At 44.9% G+C, this 16,686-nt stretch overlaps 1 protein-coding gene across 1 annotated transcript in view; it reads left to right on the top strand.

The window, feature by feature from the left end:
* Positions 1 to 2,421: 2,421 nt before the first annotated feature.
* The window catches only part of LOC306746850 (uncharacterized protein), a gene marked incomplete at both ends in the record, with an annotated part of 95,372 nt that continues 81,107 nt past the window's right edge, over positions 2,422 to 16,686 (top strand). The window contains 2 exons of the mRNA XM_079229829.1: positions 2,422 to 2,649; positions 4,494 to 5,528. Of these exons, the coding sequence (XP_079085955.1) occupies positions 2,422 to 2,649; positions 4,494 to 5,528 (1,263 nt within the window). The remainder of the gene's footprint in view (positions 2,650 to 4,493; positions 5,529 to 16,686) is intronic.

Genomic DNA, 16,686 nt, shown 5'->3' with positions numbered 1-16,686 from the left:
ACAAAGGAAAGGCCAACCTGATTATGCTTTGGAGAAGTGAATGGAGGGACACTGTCCTACGCAAATTTCACTTGGCGGCCAACCGTTGTCTCCCGCTCTACTAATGGTGAGTCATCTGGTTTTATCCAGCCTGCTGGCCCTATGGACGAGGCTAAATGATTGGTTGTAGGCCTATGTGTTTGTTCTTTCTAACAAACAAACAAACATGTAATGCAAAGCAATGTCTTCTTAATTTCTGTTGTAGGCTAGCTGTTGGTAGGCACTTTTCGTCGTTGCTGCATGCTGCGCTCTGCTCTCTTTCGGACAAAGACCGGACAGTGTGTTGTTGTTGAGTGTGTTATCGTTATTGTAGTTGTTAATGTTGTTGCTGGATGTGTTAGTCTAATCATTTTAGACCTTTTTAGGCCTATTTTTTATTTTTTTTTGTCTTGTTGTGGCTGAATCTGCTATCTGCTGATCTACAATATATTGTGGGACTTATGTGTTGCTTGATTGCTGTGTTGATTGATTGCCATAGGCCTACAGTTCATCTTCGTCTAATTCTATTGGGTAGGCTACCTGCTCAGCTGGCCTATTTATTAGCTTGTGAGATTCTAAATAATACCGTCTGTCACCTTTTGGTGGTGGAGTTCGATTATAGGTGAAAAGTTGAACTACTATGCTACCATAGGCTGTAAAAAAAAAGTGCCCCCCCCCCAAAGCAACGTAAGGCCCCCCGCAAATCAGTGCCTGGCGCCGGGCCTGAGCTGCACATGTACACCTGTGAAACTGTGAAGTTAGTACTGACTAGTAGTCATTTATTTTAAAGAGAGAATTCACCACAGCCATCCACACCAGCCCGGGTTTGTTTTCTATTTCTGAACATGTATATTGTGTAAATAATTTGTTTTAATGTATAATACATGTTTTATTTGAAAACAAAAAATGTTGTAATGGTCATTTTTCATTTGCACACACCCCATGAAGCTTTATCTGCAGTATGAAGTCATTTCTCAGTCCCATTTCTTTTGGTGAAAGTAGTGACAGACAACATTTCTACTCAGAAAACGTTAATAAAAAATTTGGTTTTAGACATTTATTTACATGTATCTACCATTTTACTCATATATTCCGCTGCTTTTGTGAACCCAATACATTTGTTTGACCAATTTCTAGCACCAAAACAGTTCGTCCACATGAGTAAAGGTATGTTTTCACAAGAGATATGAAGAATTTCCAAAATCGTCATTTTTCAGTTTTAGGGCCATTTATTTTTATTTTTGGTGCCTCATTATATAGAGCTGAGATTGTTCTGCAATTTTGTATGTAACACATGGGTATGTATCTGATATGCAAATCGAGAAAATTACCTCAGTTCCCAGAGGGTTAAGCCTCAACATCTAACATGGCATGCAACCGGCTTCAAAGCACTTCAACAAATAACTGGTTCATAGATGAAGTTTGCAGAAGCACATAACCCCTCTGTGTCATAACCACTTTATAACCACAGTAATTACAACTAAACATACCTTAGCCAACCTTTGGTAAAGTAAGATACGGTAGAGATGACCAGAGAGATGACCAGAGAGATGACCAGAGAGATGACCAGAGAGGTTATGTAGAGATTAGCGAGTTACCAGAGAAATTAGGTTTTTTTATTATCAGGATTTCCTACTATAATTTATTTTTTTCTATAATTTTTTAGTCCTGTCTTAACAAGAGGAGATCAAATGGAGCGGAAGAAGGTGAGGACGTAACATGAGGGAAAGGGTGGTGTTTAAGATATATTACTGTAAAACTAAATATGAATATGAAAACACTAGAGAAGACAAAATGAGGAGTTATAGAAGGTGCTCCATATCTACCAGGAGAAACATGTAGTCTTATCTTCCAGCCGCAGCAGATGGCGCAACATGACAAAGATGCGTCAGGAGAGAGAGAGAGAGAGCCGGGGACGGAGCGAGAGAAAGAGAGTCTGTTCCCAGTAACGCGCCTCATCTCTACGGCTATGAACCTGCCACCTCCCCTTGCCGCCCTCCTCCCCTCTTCCTCCCCTCCTCCTCCTCCTCTTCCTCCCCGACGGTCGGACAGCGCAGGTAGTGCGCGCTGAGCGGCGGCGGGAGTGCGCAAAAAGCCGGCCGGCATGCACCTGGAGAGACACCGCCCCCCAGCCGGAGACGCAGCAGCCGCAGCAGCATGCGGACTGACGCTCTGATCGGCGGCGCTACAGCAGCAGGAGCACCTGGAGCCGCAGCATGGGCGTGGGAGAGAGCGAGGTGATGCCGCGGGCATAGGAAGGGTGGGAGGGGGGTACCAGCAGCGCTTTGGATCAGAGTTGTCCCGAGTGCATTTGTCTTTCTTTCTGGGGGCTTGGTTTGGTGTCGCGTTCACCAAACACGGCACTTTTTTCTTTTTCTTTTGCCAAACCTCCGCTGGAGTGACATGGAGAGAGGCGCGCAGCAGCTGCTCTCCAAAGGCGCGGAGCGTCCGACGGAGGACGTCTCCATCGTGACCGACGAGGAGCTGCTGAAGTCGGGCAAAGAGGAGCTGCTGCGGCGGCTGCGGAGGGCGGAGGCGGGCAAGAGGAGCGCCATCATGGAGCACGGCAATCTGATGCGGGAGGTGAACCGGAGACTCCAGCAGCACCTGCACGAGATCCGGAGTCTAAAGGTGAGACGGTCACGAACACGCGCACGTGGACGCGGACAGGATCAGGAAGAGGACGTGTGAGCTGTGTGGCACGTTTATGTCATATTATCAAATGATTCTCAATAATTCAGAAACCTGTTGCATGGATATATCCTGTCAATTCATTCAAATATATTCATGACATATACATACTAATAGTATTGTTTTTAGAATATTCCCACTTCTGTCTTAAGTCTCTGCAAGAAAACCATCATTCAACGAGTTTAGGAAATCTTTAACAAAATAATAATACTATAATAATCCTAAAATCTGGTTCCGAATTCTCCAATTTAAGGTTTGCTGCTTTCCCCTTTTTGATATCATAATTGACTTCAAATCTTTAGTTTTTTTTTTTTCAACTTCACCAGATATTTGAAGTTGGGATATTTTTGTCATTGCTTTAGATTCATTAGTTATTCTATACTGGATACAAACTAATACATAATGAAAATAATCACCAGTTGCAGCCCTGATTTAATGATTGATTAATCTGACTTTGAACTTAATCACTGCTGATAAAATGTCAGCAACCGGTGAAATATGTCGTCACAATATCCTGGAGCCCAAATCTGACATTTTTAAATGATGTTTTTCAACGAGACGGAACCAGATAATGTTTTTCTTTTTTGCTTGAATAGCAAACGATTATCAAAATAGTTGCAGATTAGATTTCTGTTGATCGACTTTTGGCTTTTCAGCTCAGAATCACCTCACACACAGGATGCATCCCAAGTCTCTAAATTGTCGTTTCCTCGATTGAACCGGAAGTGGTTCTGCGTCGCCATCTTGACAGCCGTCTCAAAGCTCTTATTCTGATATGAGGAGCGGGGAGGGAGGAGCCCCGAGAGCGGGCTTACAGGAAGTGTTTTAACGCTGGACACGCCCCCTCACTGTTCATCTGTTATCTGATTGGACGCTGCAGCTGATGGACTGATCGCTCGAGTTTCATACCAGAGACCATCACAGATCTGTTTTCTGATTCACCATCTGGTTAAAACACGTTTTACAACATGTATCTTTCATTCAGTCACGTGAGGCGGATCGTTCCTGACTGTCGGTTTGATGAGTTATTTCATTTAAGTTTAACCTGAAACATTGAGCCTAAAAAATTTTCCAGTGTTGAAGAGAAACCATAATCATATTGTGGGTTATTTTATAATGATGTCACAATCACAATTGCAAAACATACAGACATAAATAATGAATAAATAAGACTCATTCCGCCGGTAGAATAGATCCTGCGTGTATAAGCAGGACACAGAACACATATAAATACACACACTGTGTATAAATACTCAATGCAGTTTGTTTAACTTAAAGAGAAAACATTTCCACTCTGACGGATGATAACTGTCTTTATTAATATACTATAAGTAGTAGTTTAACACCATTAAATCAATTGAAAAAATACGATAATTGGTATCAATATTTTAAGTGCATTTTTATTACAATGTTCACTAAAAATGGTCCGGACCAGAAAACAACTCTGTTAAACTGATCATGTTTACAGACACAAACTCCGTCAGCTGTTAAAGCGACTGACAGCTGATCAGATGTCAGTCAGCCGTCATCAGAAACCGACGTCGCTTCACGTGACGCTTCAGAGGAAAGGACATCTCTCCTCGCATGGCTTCCTAAGACGCAAGGAAAGGACGTGAAGTGAAGGAAACGGGGATGCAATTTAGAGACTTGGGATGCACCCACAGACAGACAGAAATGCATGATGGGAACTCTGCTCTCATAAGATCAGTCCCAGCAGGAGTGTGTGTGTGTGTGTGTGTGTGTGTGTGTGTGTGTGTGTGTGTGTGTGTGTGTGTGTAAACCAGGACGTGAACCAGAAGCTGCAGGAGGACAACCAGGAGCTGCGGGACCTGTGCTGCTTCCTGGACGACGACCGGCAGAAGGGGAAGCGGGTGTCGCGGGAGTGGCAGCGCCTCGGCCGCTACAGCGCCGGCCTGATGAGGAAGGAGGTGTCCATCTACCTGCAGAAGCTGAAGGAGCTGGAGCAGCGGCAGGTGGAGATCGTCCGGGAAAACCTGGAGCTCAAGGAGGTGTGCCTCATGCTGGAGGAGGAGAGGGCTGTGGCCGTGGTTGGAGGAGGGCCCGGAGGCCCCGGACGTAGGAGCTCCATTGACAGTCAGAGCAGCCTGTCTCAGCTGGGTGGGGGTGTCCAAGCCCCTGGACTGCTGCGGGACGTCGGTGATGGGAGCAGCACCTCCAGTGCAGGGAGCACCGATAGCCCAGACAACCCCCACCTGAAACCCCCTCCGCTGGGCTCCAAGCACACCCACAAACCGGAAGACGTGTGCGAATCCACGGGCAGAAGGCACAGCTCCACCCCAGAGTACCACACCTTTCCCCAGTCCTGCCGCCCCCGCGGGGGATCCCTCACCAACCTGGACCCTCTTGGCCCTTGGGGACGCAGCCCGGAGAAACACAGCAAGTCCCCCACCAGGCTACCGTGCAACTCCCACGCCAAACCCTGCAGCTCTGACCTGCTAGCCCACAAACAGCTATTGATGTCGGGGAAAGTTTCACCGGGCGGCGGGAAGAGCTCGGCCAAGTCCAGCCCGGAGCTGAGTCAGAGACACCGGTCGGTCAATGTTGCGGGGGTGGGCTGCGGGGGTCCCGAGGCCAAACTGGCAGCGATGGGGACGCCCGAGCACCTGAGGAAAGGGAGGGTAATCGTGGGTAGTCCGGAGTCTATACGGCACCACCACCACTATCCGCACAGCCCAGGGGCGGAACACGGCAAGGGGAGGTATGGCAGTGGCTCCCCCAGCCGGGACGGGGGTCAGAGGAGGACACTGGGAGAGGAGATGGCCCCTCACCACCAGAGTCTGTACAACGGTAGGCAGAGGGTAATTCTTATCTTCTATTTAAATTCATAACTCATTCATGCCCCATAAAGAAGAGCGTTATTCAAATTATAGAACGCTATACCAGAATGTTATCTGGCTTTGAAATTATAATTATACAGTTTATCATAGTTATACTTCTCTAGCTTCAACACACTAAATCAGCCAAGAACCTAAAGTTCTGTCCTGGCCTAAAAACAAGACCTGAACCCGGTCCATATCCGTGTCTACCTGACCCAACGGAACCCCCTGGTACTGCCAAATTTGAGACTGGAACCCAATCAGAGATAGAGGCTTTATTATTTATTGCTATTTCTTTTATAAGGCTATATGAATTGTTTGGAAATTCTTCAGAGGAAGCAACCTCCGATTCTGCAGAGTGAAGCCAATGCTGAAGTGTCTTAAAACCTGCATTCTCTCTATGACCACCAGGGGGCGACTCCTTTGATTGTATAGAAGTCTCTGCTTCATGTGATAAAGCTGCATTCTCTCTCCTGACCACCAGGGAGTGACTCCTCTGGTTGTATAGAAGTCTATGCTTCATGTGTTAAAGCTGCATTCTCTCTCCTGACCACCAGGGGGTGACTCCTCTGGTTGTATAGAAGTCTATATAAATGACTCTACTTCTCTCTTGATTTATTCCCTCAGTAAACATTGTAAACATGAGTTTATGTCTCAATCTCTAGTTTCAAGTCTTCTTCAATAGAGCATGATGTTCATTTAGTAAATTATGGTAATTTAGAGCCAAACAGACCATAACCTCTTAACGTTCTGCCTTCCCGCGGGCATCTTTTACTGTACATTCTAGTGTACACTGTACCCCCTATTTATAGTAAGGTACGAGTTCGGTACAAGTGCCATATGTTTGAAACCTACGATTCTTGTGATTCCAGCTTTGTAACCCGTTTCAAGATCAGACCACCACAGCAGCTACAAACAAGACTTTTGTCAGACAACAAACAAACAAACGATTGCAAAATCCAGGCAACTCACCGATGACGCCTCATATTGATCCATAAATCCATAACATTCCAACAAAAACGGCGTTGTTACGTCGTAAAGGTCCAATACAAATAAATCCTATAAAAGATTTAGTCCAAAACACGTGATTACATCCATAAATATCCACCAACTGGCGTTGCAGGAATATTTTCAGTCTCAAAATGAAAAAACATCTAGACATTTCATTAGAAAAAATATTAATTTTCTGTGATATTGTTATCTGCTTTTTACTTAGACTAGAAAAGGCTTCAGGCTATGGTCCCATTGTGTTTTCCAGTCCATAAGTCCCATTTATAGTCATCTACAGGCATCTATTTGCAAAGAAATGTTCAGGCGGAAATAAAAACCTTATACTTTAGTGTGTTCAAACTCATATAACTCAGTGTCAGCAGCACTTAAAGTGATTCTGACTATTGAGTGGAAAAAAGCTTGTTACCTTTCAAAAGAGACCAAGACCATGCATTTACTCCACATAGTTCAAGTACAGCTTGCAATTTACTTTGGGTATACCTGGATAGGCGTTTTTCGTAAAATTTTACAGGAATATTAAGACCATAAAGCAGGGGATGCTTTAGGGCAGTTAATTAATGTTCAGCGAGGTCCAGTTCTCATACAAAGGTCCAGTATGTCTCACTTGTGCTATGATTTAGTCCCATATATGCATTGAAGGCCTGCAGCTTTAAATTCAGTTCATTCAGATGCGAAGTGATAATTATATTATTTTTCTAATACGAGAAATTGTTTTACTTGTTGCAGCTCTATTCCCTCTGTTGATATCATTGTTGGGTAGTGAATTAATGTCAGGAGCCTTCATTTTGCTCCAAAGAGTCGTGCTTTGTCTCGTAGTGGATGTTCACGTTTGCCGCTTTTAATAATCTTCACGGCCTCTGAACATATGAAACTGAACAGGTGTTAACTGCCGTAGGAAGAATGAACATATGAGAGTCTCTCCATTGTTGGTTCAAAGCTCTCGTCTCAGTTTTCTCTGACTCTCAGACGGTTCACGGTCTCGTCTCCTGTCTGTTTGTATCTCCCTCAAGCCGCAATGCTTATCGGAATACATATATTTGATTGGCCGAGTAGCATCAGGTGATGTGATTTGCAACGCATGCAATTGGTCGATGTGTTTCCTGGACCGCTGAACGAGTGTCGTAAAGGCTGGGAAAGCGGCGTCTGGGTCCGGCAATTAGTGAACGCTGCTTTAGGGCGTGGCTACCTTGTGATTGAAGGGTCGCTACCACATCGCTGTCCAATTTTGGTGTTGTCCTTTGTTTTTGTCTTTGAAACTTTAACTGTGACAGTGTGATTTTAGTTCATGACAGTTAACAGATGTCATGTGCTGTTATAAACAATGCAACTAGTGGAGGTGGCAAGGCGCTCAGTGTTGCCAGATTGGAAATGGCGAAGTATCTAAATGGTCGTATTTGGAGGATAATTATCGTGCATCTGGCAACACTGAGATCGGTCGACCAATGACAGTTCTCTCTACAGTCAGAGCTCGCGCAAGAAGGTGGAACGTAAGGGAGATACCATTTCCAAAACTTGTAAGGGCGTAATAACTACTTTGTGAAAGACCCAGAGAAACACAAATATCCAACGAGGCAAAATCCCGGACATTTTTGGAACCCCTGCCGGACGCATTTCTTAGGTCTCGAAAAGAGGACATGTCCGGGAAAAAGAGGACGTCTGGTCACCCTAATTTAGCGAGTGCATCTTGTGCATCTTGTGCATCTAGTGCAGTTAGTGCATTTAGCGAGTGGCCCAGGAAGTGGGGATGCCGTGAGCTACAACAGCTACTCCAGGTGGCTAATGTGTTCACTTTAGGTCGGACTCACAGAGCGAGACTTCGTGATGCGGTGGTTGCCACACGTCCGTTAAATGTGACGTGTGGCGAATCTCCATCGGCTGCCCATTGTCTTGTTATAGCCCACTGTAGTGTATGGTCTCTGAGCATAGCAGTGTCAATGACAACTAGCATATTTACTTTAAATGCAACGTGGCATAATGTCAATTTTCTATTTAACACACACAGACGCGCGTCACGGCTCTTCCATACGTTGCTGGTGCCGTAAAAGACTTCCGCTAGAGGACACACCTGTGCACACCGCAGCTCCACCGACAAGCGGAATTCACACTCATGAAACTAACCCAGACTATGTGTTTGCATAGCCCGCTCACCTTAGGTTCAGACCTTGGCTTAATGGACGGGAGGAGCAAGGTCAAGTGCACCACGCTAAGGTGGAAGAGCCGGAGGTACAATCACACACGTGTTTGTACGCTGGGGAACGGGGCTGATGCAACTCTCCGGGGCGCGTGGGTTACTAGGTACGCTAGAGGAGACGCACACATCTAAACCTTTGAGAAAGTGAAGTGAAAGCAGAGAGAGTTAAAGAGTGTTTGTGTATGTGAGCTGTCCACTCACATTGGCTCACATTTGACAGGTGCTCAACTCTTATGCTATGTTCACATGGAGTTTCCTCATTCACACTGAAGCAGGGTGCTTTTTGAAAGGCAGGGGACACGTTGTGCTCCGAAACAACCGGGGAGACGCAGAAATACATTTTCTTTGCTCTTAATCCTAAATTAATTTAGATTCCATTAAATATTCCAAAGCACTCCTTTGTAAGGTGCAGCTGCTTCTCTCTGTTTATGAGATGTGACTGAATCAAGCCACTTGACCCATCTTTTGAGTTGTGGAAAATAGTTTAATTCAGGATTATTTTTGGGGCCTGTTATTACACAGGTGGCTTGTTTGTATGTAAGGTGTTAGGTGTAAGGGGAGGAGCCAGGTATTTTCTTTGTTCATGCGTTTGTGACATCATTCTGCATCTCAACGCTGATTGGCTTTCGCAACTCGGCGTCACGAGAATTTTCCGTCAAAGCGGATTTTTCGCAACGCTCGTTCGCTTGAAACGTGTTATTCGCACCACGTTATTCGCGTCATTCGCGTCTGCCTGGCGAAAAATTTGCTTTTCTGCAACCATTCACGTCTCTGCATTGACTTTGCATGTAATCTACTTGCGCGATTAATTCACAACGCTTTTGGTGTAAACGCAACATAAGTGGTGAGTAGTAGTTTGAAGTCTATCCTGTACTTGACCGGGAGCCAGTGGAGGTTGTGTAGGACCGGGGTGATGTGTTCGTAGCGGCGGGTGGAGGTGAGCACTCGGGCGGCAGAGGTTTGGACATATTGGAGTTTATTGAGGATTGTGTTGGGGGAGCCGTAGAGGATGCTGTTGCGGCATTCAAGTCAGGATGTTGTGAGAGCATTGATAAGAACTTCGGTGGTGGCAGAGGACAGGGAGGGCCGGAGGCGTGCAATGTTCCTGAGGAAAGAAGGTTCTCTACCCTCTCCTCGGCAGGTTGTCATGGCAATTCACCGTGACAGGGTTTTTGTGCTGCAGGCATCCGTACAATATTCAAATCCTCGGTTTGTCATAACTTTTTATTTTTTTGTGAACAAATGTCATTTTGAAATATTTTGTGAGTATAAATGCTCTTTTTATCTTTCAAAGTTTCCTTGCCTGTGTTGTTGTTTGGTAAATACTCTTGTCTTGTGTCATCCACCTCGGGAAAAATAATATGCATTTAAAAAAAGAAAAAAGGATGATGCTCACAGTCGAGAGCAAACAGATGATAAATAATCTTCCCTCTTGCTTTACTCTAGTTTTTACCTCAAGATTGTTTCACAGCACCAAATAGGCCTAAAGCATCAACTGTGTGGGGTCTGACCACATCAATAGTGAGCGCTTAGGTGCAAACAAAACAAACAAAATCACATATCTCTAAAGTACCGGTAACTTGCACGATTGTTACTTTGTGGATCTGTATTCTGGAATTGTATCATGCTTTTTGCACTCTTGGAACTCTGCTCACTCTCACGGCTCCACATCTTCTTTATCCAATCGCATCACAGGCTGTACCCGATGCTGTACTCTGGTGTCCGGCAGCGGCAGCGATTCCTATAGTGCTGAGTGGAGCTGCTCTATATTGCAGCTCAGGCCATGGGAAATAGCTGTGCACCTTGGGTAGACTCAGGATCGCTGACTCGGCTGTTACCAGGAAACAATAGCGTCTGGATGTACTGTCCCGTAAACCGAGACGATGCATGCATATTCATCCCAGTACCATTTGCAGCATGCTGTATGCTTTAATAACCAGGCTTTTGGGGGCTTGTAGCACTCATTGGGACTCTTGGAGGAAAAACACTGTGTCCAGCTCAGTAGAAAAACAGATGCCTTCATCAGCACAGACTCATATTGCGACGGATGTGGAAAACACTTTGGCTTCAAGAAAAAGTCAGCTGGAGCTTAGTTACTATGACTCAACAGTTAAAGAGTTTTTAGCATCGCGATGGAGCAGAAAAGTCCAGAAAGCTGTGTAAAAGCTATTTATCAGATGAAAGACCGCTAAGCATCAGTATTCTCTGATTGCTCGACATATCTGACATTCCTTATGCCGTCTATCTCCTGTTCATTCTATGCTTCCTGTCAGATAGTGACTGGAGATGTCATTTCAATCATTGGCTTCCTCACTCACTTCTCCAGGGTGTTCCGAGTGGGAAAATAGCAGTTAATTACCGTAAAAGTCAGTGACAAGCCGCTCCTACCTCCGGTCGGTGTCCCCGCTGTAGCAAGCTAGGAGCTAGCGCTGCTGCTAGCTAGCGCTGCTGCTGCTACCGGCCGCTGCTGCTGCTACTGCCCGCGTCCCCTCTGCCCAAGTCTGGTGTCGAGTCTGGTCTCACAACCTTCGGTGGTTTTCGGGGAGCTAGCGGAAGTTAGCGGGGAAGTAACGGAGCAGAAGCCCCAGCTGGCTACAGCGGGGAGCTAACGGAGACACTGACCGAAGGTAGTAGCGGCTCGTAACCCGACTTTTACGGTAAGTTGTTTTGTCTTCAACCAACTTAGAAAGAGAACAGCCAGCAGGTCCAGATTGGGCTGCCGACTCTAATGCGATGCTGAAATTCTCGATTTCAAGTGAGAGCTTTGACAACTTATTTCTGATTCTGACTGAGGAGGGGAGCTGGTGGCCGGGGACTCGCTCCGACCACATTGAGAGGTTTAGTTCCACAAACGGCATCATGAACAGTTCAGATGGTGAAAACCTTCAAGGCTCAGGCACCTGCAAAATCACCCCACCCCATGATTGATGCACAGCATGATGTATGTTTGAATTTAACTTTTGTTTAATTTGTTTTACATTAGGTCATCTTTTTGTAATGACCTTACATCCCACAGTTCTTCTTTCTCAGATACTGCCTCTGTCTGGAGTCTCAGTCATTCCCATGGGCACAAGCATGTTAACCCGCTTACGGTAACTTCTGCTTCTTTGCTGTTGCTCTCTACGACGCATTCTCTCATTTTTATTCTCAGGCTTTCTCTCTCCATCCCTCAGCTTCATCCATCGCCGCCACCTTTTCATTCATTCCACTTCCATTTTCTTCCCATGACCCCCCGTCCCACGAGCATGTGATACCTATTCTTCTGGTTGCTGCCCCCGCATACAGTCGGCGTACGTCTTCGTTAAGCCGCCTTCATCAAGGGCCGGCCCTTTTACAAATGGAGGTCATTAACTTCAGTGGTCTCTCTCTGCACTGCTGCCTTAGTGCACTGAATAATTGAAAAGGCCCTTTTCATGGCAGCACCAGTGGTATCAATGCACGCCGTCTCAAACACTGAAGAGACCCTCAGGCCGGGCGGCTGGGTTTGAGCTGAATGTTCATGAGAGACCCTGAGCATCCTCAGCTCTGATGTGGGACGGATGTGCACCAGCAGAAGGACCAGACGGGTTCACAGCCGGCTGAGAGTTCCTTCACTCTACAGTCAGTTTGGGAACCATCATCATCATCATCAAGTGAAGAGCAGCACTGGAGGTTTGGAGAGTCGTGGTTAGAGAAGTTAGAACTAGGCCCGGGTAATATGTCCAGTTAAGGCGGCATGTTATTGGAAAAAGTTTATTTTATTTTATTTTTCTCTCTGTGATATATATTGCCATATTCCTTTTTTTTTTTTAAGGATAATTCTCCCTTAATTTCATAGGGCCATGAAGGTACCACCTGACCATCAGGATTAACTAACATTCACACTGATGGGAGGAGCTACCATGAAGGTACCACCTGTCCATCAGGGCTAACTAACATTCACACTGATGGGAGGAGCTACCATGAAGGTACCACCTGTCCATCAGGGCTAACTAACATTCACACTGATGGGAGGAGCTACCATGAAGGTACCACCTGTCCATCAGGACTAACTAACGTTCACACTGATGGGAGGAGCTACCATGAAGGGACCACCTGTCCATCAGGACTAACTAACGTTCACACTGATGGGAGGAGCTACCATGAAGGAACCACCTGTCCATCAGGACTAACTAACGTTCACACTGATGGGAGGAGCTACCATGAAGGAACCACCTGTCCATCAGGACTAACTAATGTTCACACTGATGGGAGGAGCTACCATGAAGGGACCTAACTAACACACCGTAGGCGCAGCTAAAGGGGCAACTTGGAGTTAAGTGTGTTGGCCAACCGCCGGGATTGAACTGAGTTGCTCTGATAGAAGGACAACCCGCTCTATCAGTGTCTTTGAGTATTATGAAAAGAGCTATATTAATCAAATGCATTATTAGTTGAGCCACACTTGAGCCACAGTCGGTTTCAAACCAAACCATGATGTTTTTTCCTAAAACTAACAGAGCCGTTACCAATCCGCAAGCGGCAGCGATAAGCAGGCGTTTACATCTGTGACCACCAGCCTCCAACAGTCACGTGTCTTTTTGGGAGTCATTGGCCAACTAACCTGTTCTGTCGTATGAAGTACGAGCATGTGTTGCATTCATGGCGCTCTGAAGCCAGTTCAAGTTCAAGTTTGAAAGCTATCTCTCTCTCTTTCGAACACACACACACACACACACACACACACACACACACACACACACACACACACACACACACACACAGACAAGGCTTAGGGTCTTGTTGTAACAAGCTAGCATTGTTCAGAGAAACCCATTTAGGCCGTGCTGGTCTAATTGAATTTGTCTGCTCCTGGTGTGTGTGTGTGTGTGTGTGTGTGTGTGTGTGCGTGTGCGTAACATGAATCTCAGCTGCTTTGGTGTCAAACTGGGATGTAATGTTCTCCCTCCAGAGCTCCAGACTGGAGAGCAGGGCTCTGTGTGTCATTTCCTCTCCTTTTCTATAAATAAGCTCCCTTTCCCCTTTTCCCCCACAGCTCCCTTTATCTAGGTCCATCTTATACGATGCCTTTTTGGTTCATTTTGTCTGTTATCCTGATATATATATATATATATATATATATATATATATATATATATATATATATATATATATATATATGAATCAGAAATCTTGGGATTGAATAATTACAAATAAATACAAACGCTGTTTAAAATAATTTGCTTCTATACAACCAGAGGAGTCACCCGGGTGGTCAGGAGAGAGAATGCAGCTTTAACACATCAGAATCAGAATCAGAAACCGTTTATTGCCAGGAATGTTTGCACAAACGAGGAATTTAGTTAGGCGGAAGGTGCATACATTAGACATTAAAGGAGACAAACAACAATCAACGACAGCAACAGTGCAATGATGTCTAAATCAGATAAGGATAAAGTGCTCAGACAACAGATAACATTAATATAAGTGTATGTTAAAGTGACGTGTGTGTTTAAGTTAAAGTTAAGTGTATGTGGCATGAGTGTTTAAATATGAAGTGTGCAGTGGAGTGACCGGTAAGAGGAGAGAAAGGAATAAAAATAAATGGTCCGAAAGAATTGTCCGAGAATAGTCAAGAACATGAAGCATATACTTCTATACAACCAGAGGAGTCGCCCCCTGGTGGTCAGGAGAGAGAATGCAGCTTTAACACATGAAGCATATACTTCTATACAACCAGAGGAGTCGCCCCTGGTGGTCAGGAGAGAGAATGCAGCTTTAACACATGAAGCATATACTTCTATACAACCAGAGGAGTCGCCCCCTGGTGGTCAGAAGAGAGAATGCAGCTTTAACACATGAAGCATATACTTCTATACAACCAGAGGAGTCACCCCCTGGTGGTCAGGAGAGAGAATGCAGCTTTAACACATGACGCTTTGGTTTCAATCAGCAGAACTGGAGGTTGCCACCTGGTTTCACCTCGAGCGGATAAATGCTACTTCAACATTGTTGCATTAGCATTATCAATCTAATAATGTCCTGATTTGTCACCCAGCTTGATAATAAATACTTCATCATCACTGAAAGCAATAATCCACAATAACTTGTTTTGACCATTGTTGAAGGTGACTGTACTATTAATATTGTAATCTGAGACATCCTATATATAGATCACTGACCGGTATTCAAGTTTTAAAACCTGTTTTTCAGACTTTCTCTATGTCCTGCTGTTTGTTTTTCTTAATTTATTTGCTATTATGAGTCCAGTAACCGGCTGAGAGGATTTGCGTCTCTTACATCACACCCCGGGCGGTATCGGTTCGACAGTCGATTTAGGAAATGAGAAAGACCTCTTTTGTCATCATTCATCTGCTAATGGACCCCGAAATTAAAAAGGCTGAATCCTCCACAATGGCCTTCACTGCCGTTACTAGAGTGTAAAGTCCAGGAGAAATTAACTGTTTCTATTCACACACACACACACACACACACACACACACACACACACACACACACACACACACACACACACACACACACACACACAAACGGTGTGTGTGTGTGAATAGAAACAGTTCATTTGTAGCACGACACAAGTTTGATTGACACGAGACCTTTGCTGTGTCCTCCTGTTGTGCACAATTCAAAATGACCTTGTGTGTGTGTGTGTGTGTGTATTCTTAGACTTGTACATAGCTGTTTAACCACAGAATGAATGAATTAATACCTTTTGGGAAAGTGTAGACATCTTTGCCTCAAAGGCCTGTTTGAGCATGTTAAGCATCAGGTTAGAATTAAGTTTATTTTAGGGGAAGGGTTGGGGTTAGGTAAGTTGTGATGATTAGGGTGAGGGACCTCACAAAGATAGAAGTAAAGGGATGTGTGTGTGTGTGTGTGTGTGTGTGTGTGTGTGTGTGTGTGTGTGTACTTTCAGCTCACCATGAAGATACTTTCTGCCTCTGCACAGTAATGTGAGATTGAGCCAGCTGAGCCCCAACAAAAACTGCTGTGTTTTCAACTGCACCTAGGGCACTGATCTCTCTCTCACACACACACACACACACACACACACACACACACACACACACACACACACACACACACACACACACACACACCGATACTAACATATGCAAAAACATGCGTGCAGGCCATCTGTTGCAGTCAACACCATGCCTGACCCTTCCAACCAACAATGGCACACCAAGAATACATGCACACGTGTACTACAAACAAACAAACACACACACACACACACACACACACACACACACACACACACACACACACACACACACACACACACACACACACACAGTCTAGTTTCTGTCAAGGGAGCACATCATATATGACTCTGCTGCTGCTATTAATACACATAAGCCACATGGTTCTGGATACCTGCGTCTTTTGGGCTGTCACTAAAATGAAAACATATTTGTGACCATTTGAACTACCTGAGAGAAACTTGCTTTGCTTGGAGTTTAAAATGTCCCATGTATCATTTTGGCATGCAAAGTCATTTCAGGTGCAGACGTTCCTGTTATTCCTGCAGGTGGACAGCCATCACTGAAAGGTTGCAGCCTGTACAGGATGTTTTTCTGTCGCAATATTCATCCAAACAGATTATTTTTAAGCTCCAAATGGGTCAGTTCACCTGAATCACAAAAATGGTAAGTATTTTCTCACTAAAGGGTGATTTGTAGTGCTACTTTAAGGGGTAAAGGGTAATATGTGCATGAATCTGCTGTACTCTGTGTTTTAATCTGGATGGAGACGTTTGAAAACGATGACGCAGACACACACTGTGTGGGTCTTATCGTTGTATCAGCACGTCTTATAAGAATGAAAGCAGCATTTAAATACAAATTAAAATCAATAGAAACCTTTTTTTTCAAGGAAAAACAGAAGTTTTAGTCAGGATGTATTAAAGGCGGTCAACACTGACCCTCTGGCTGTTTCAGTCACTAAATGCTCCCT

This window comes from Taurulus bubalis, assembly GCF_910589615.1.
Source record: "Taurulus bubalis genome assembly, chromosome: 14".
NCBI lineage: Eukaryota > Metazoa > Chordata > Actinopteri > Perciformes > Cottidae > Taurulus > Taurulus bubalis.
The sequence above is the reverse complement of the archived record's forward strand: the minus strand, read 5'-3'. Positions and strand labels throughout refer to the sequence as shown.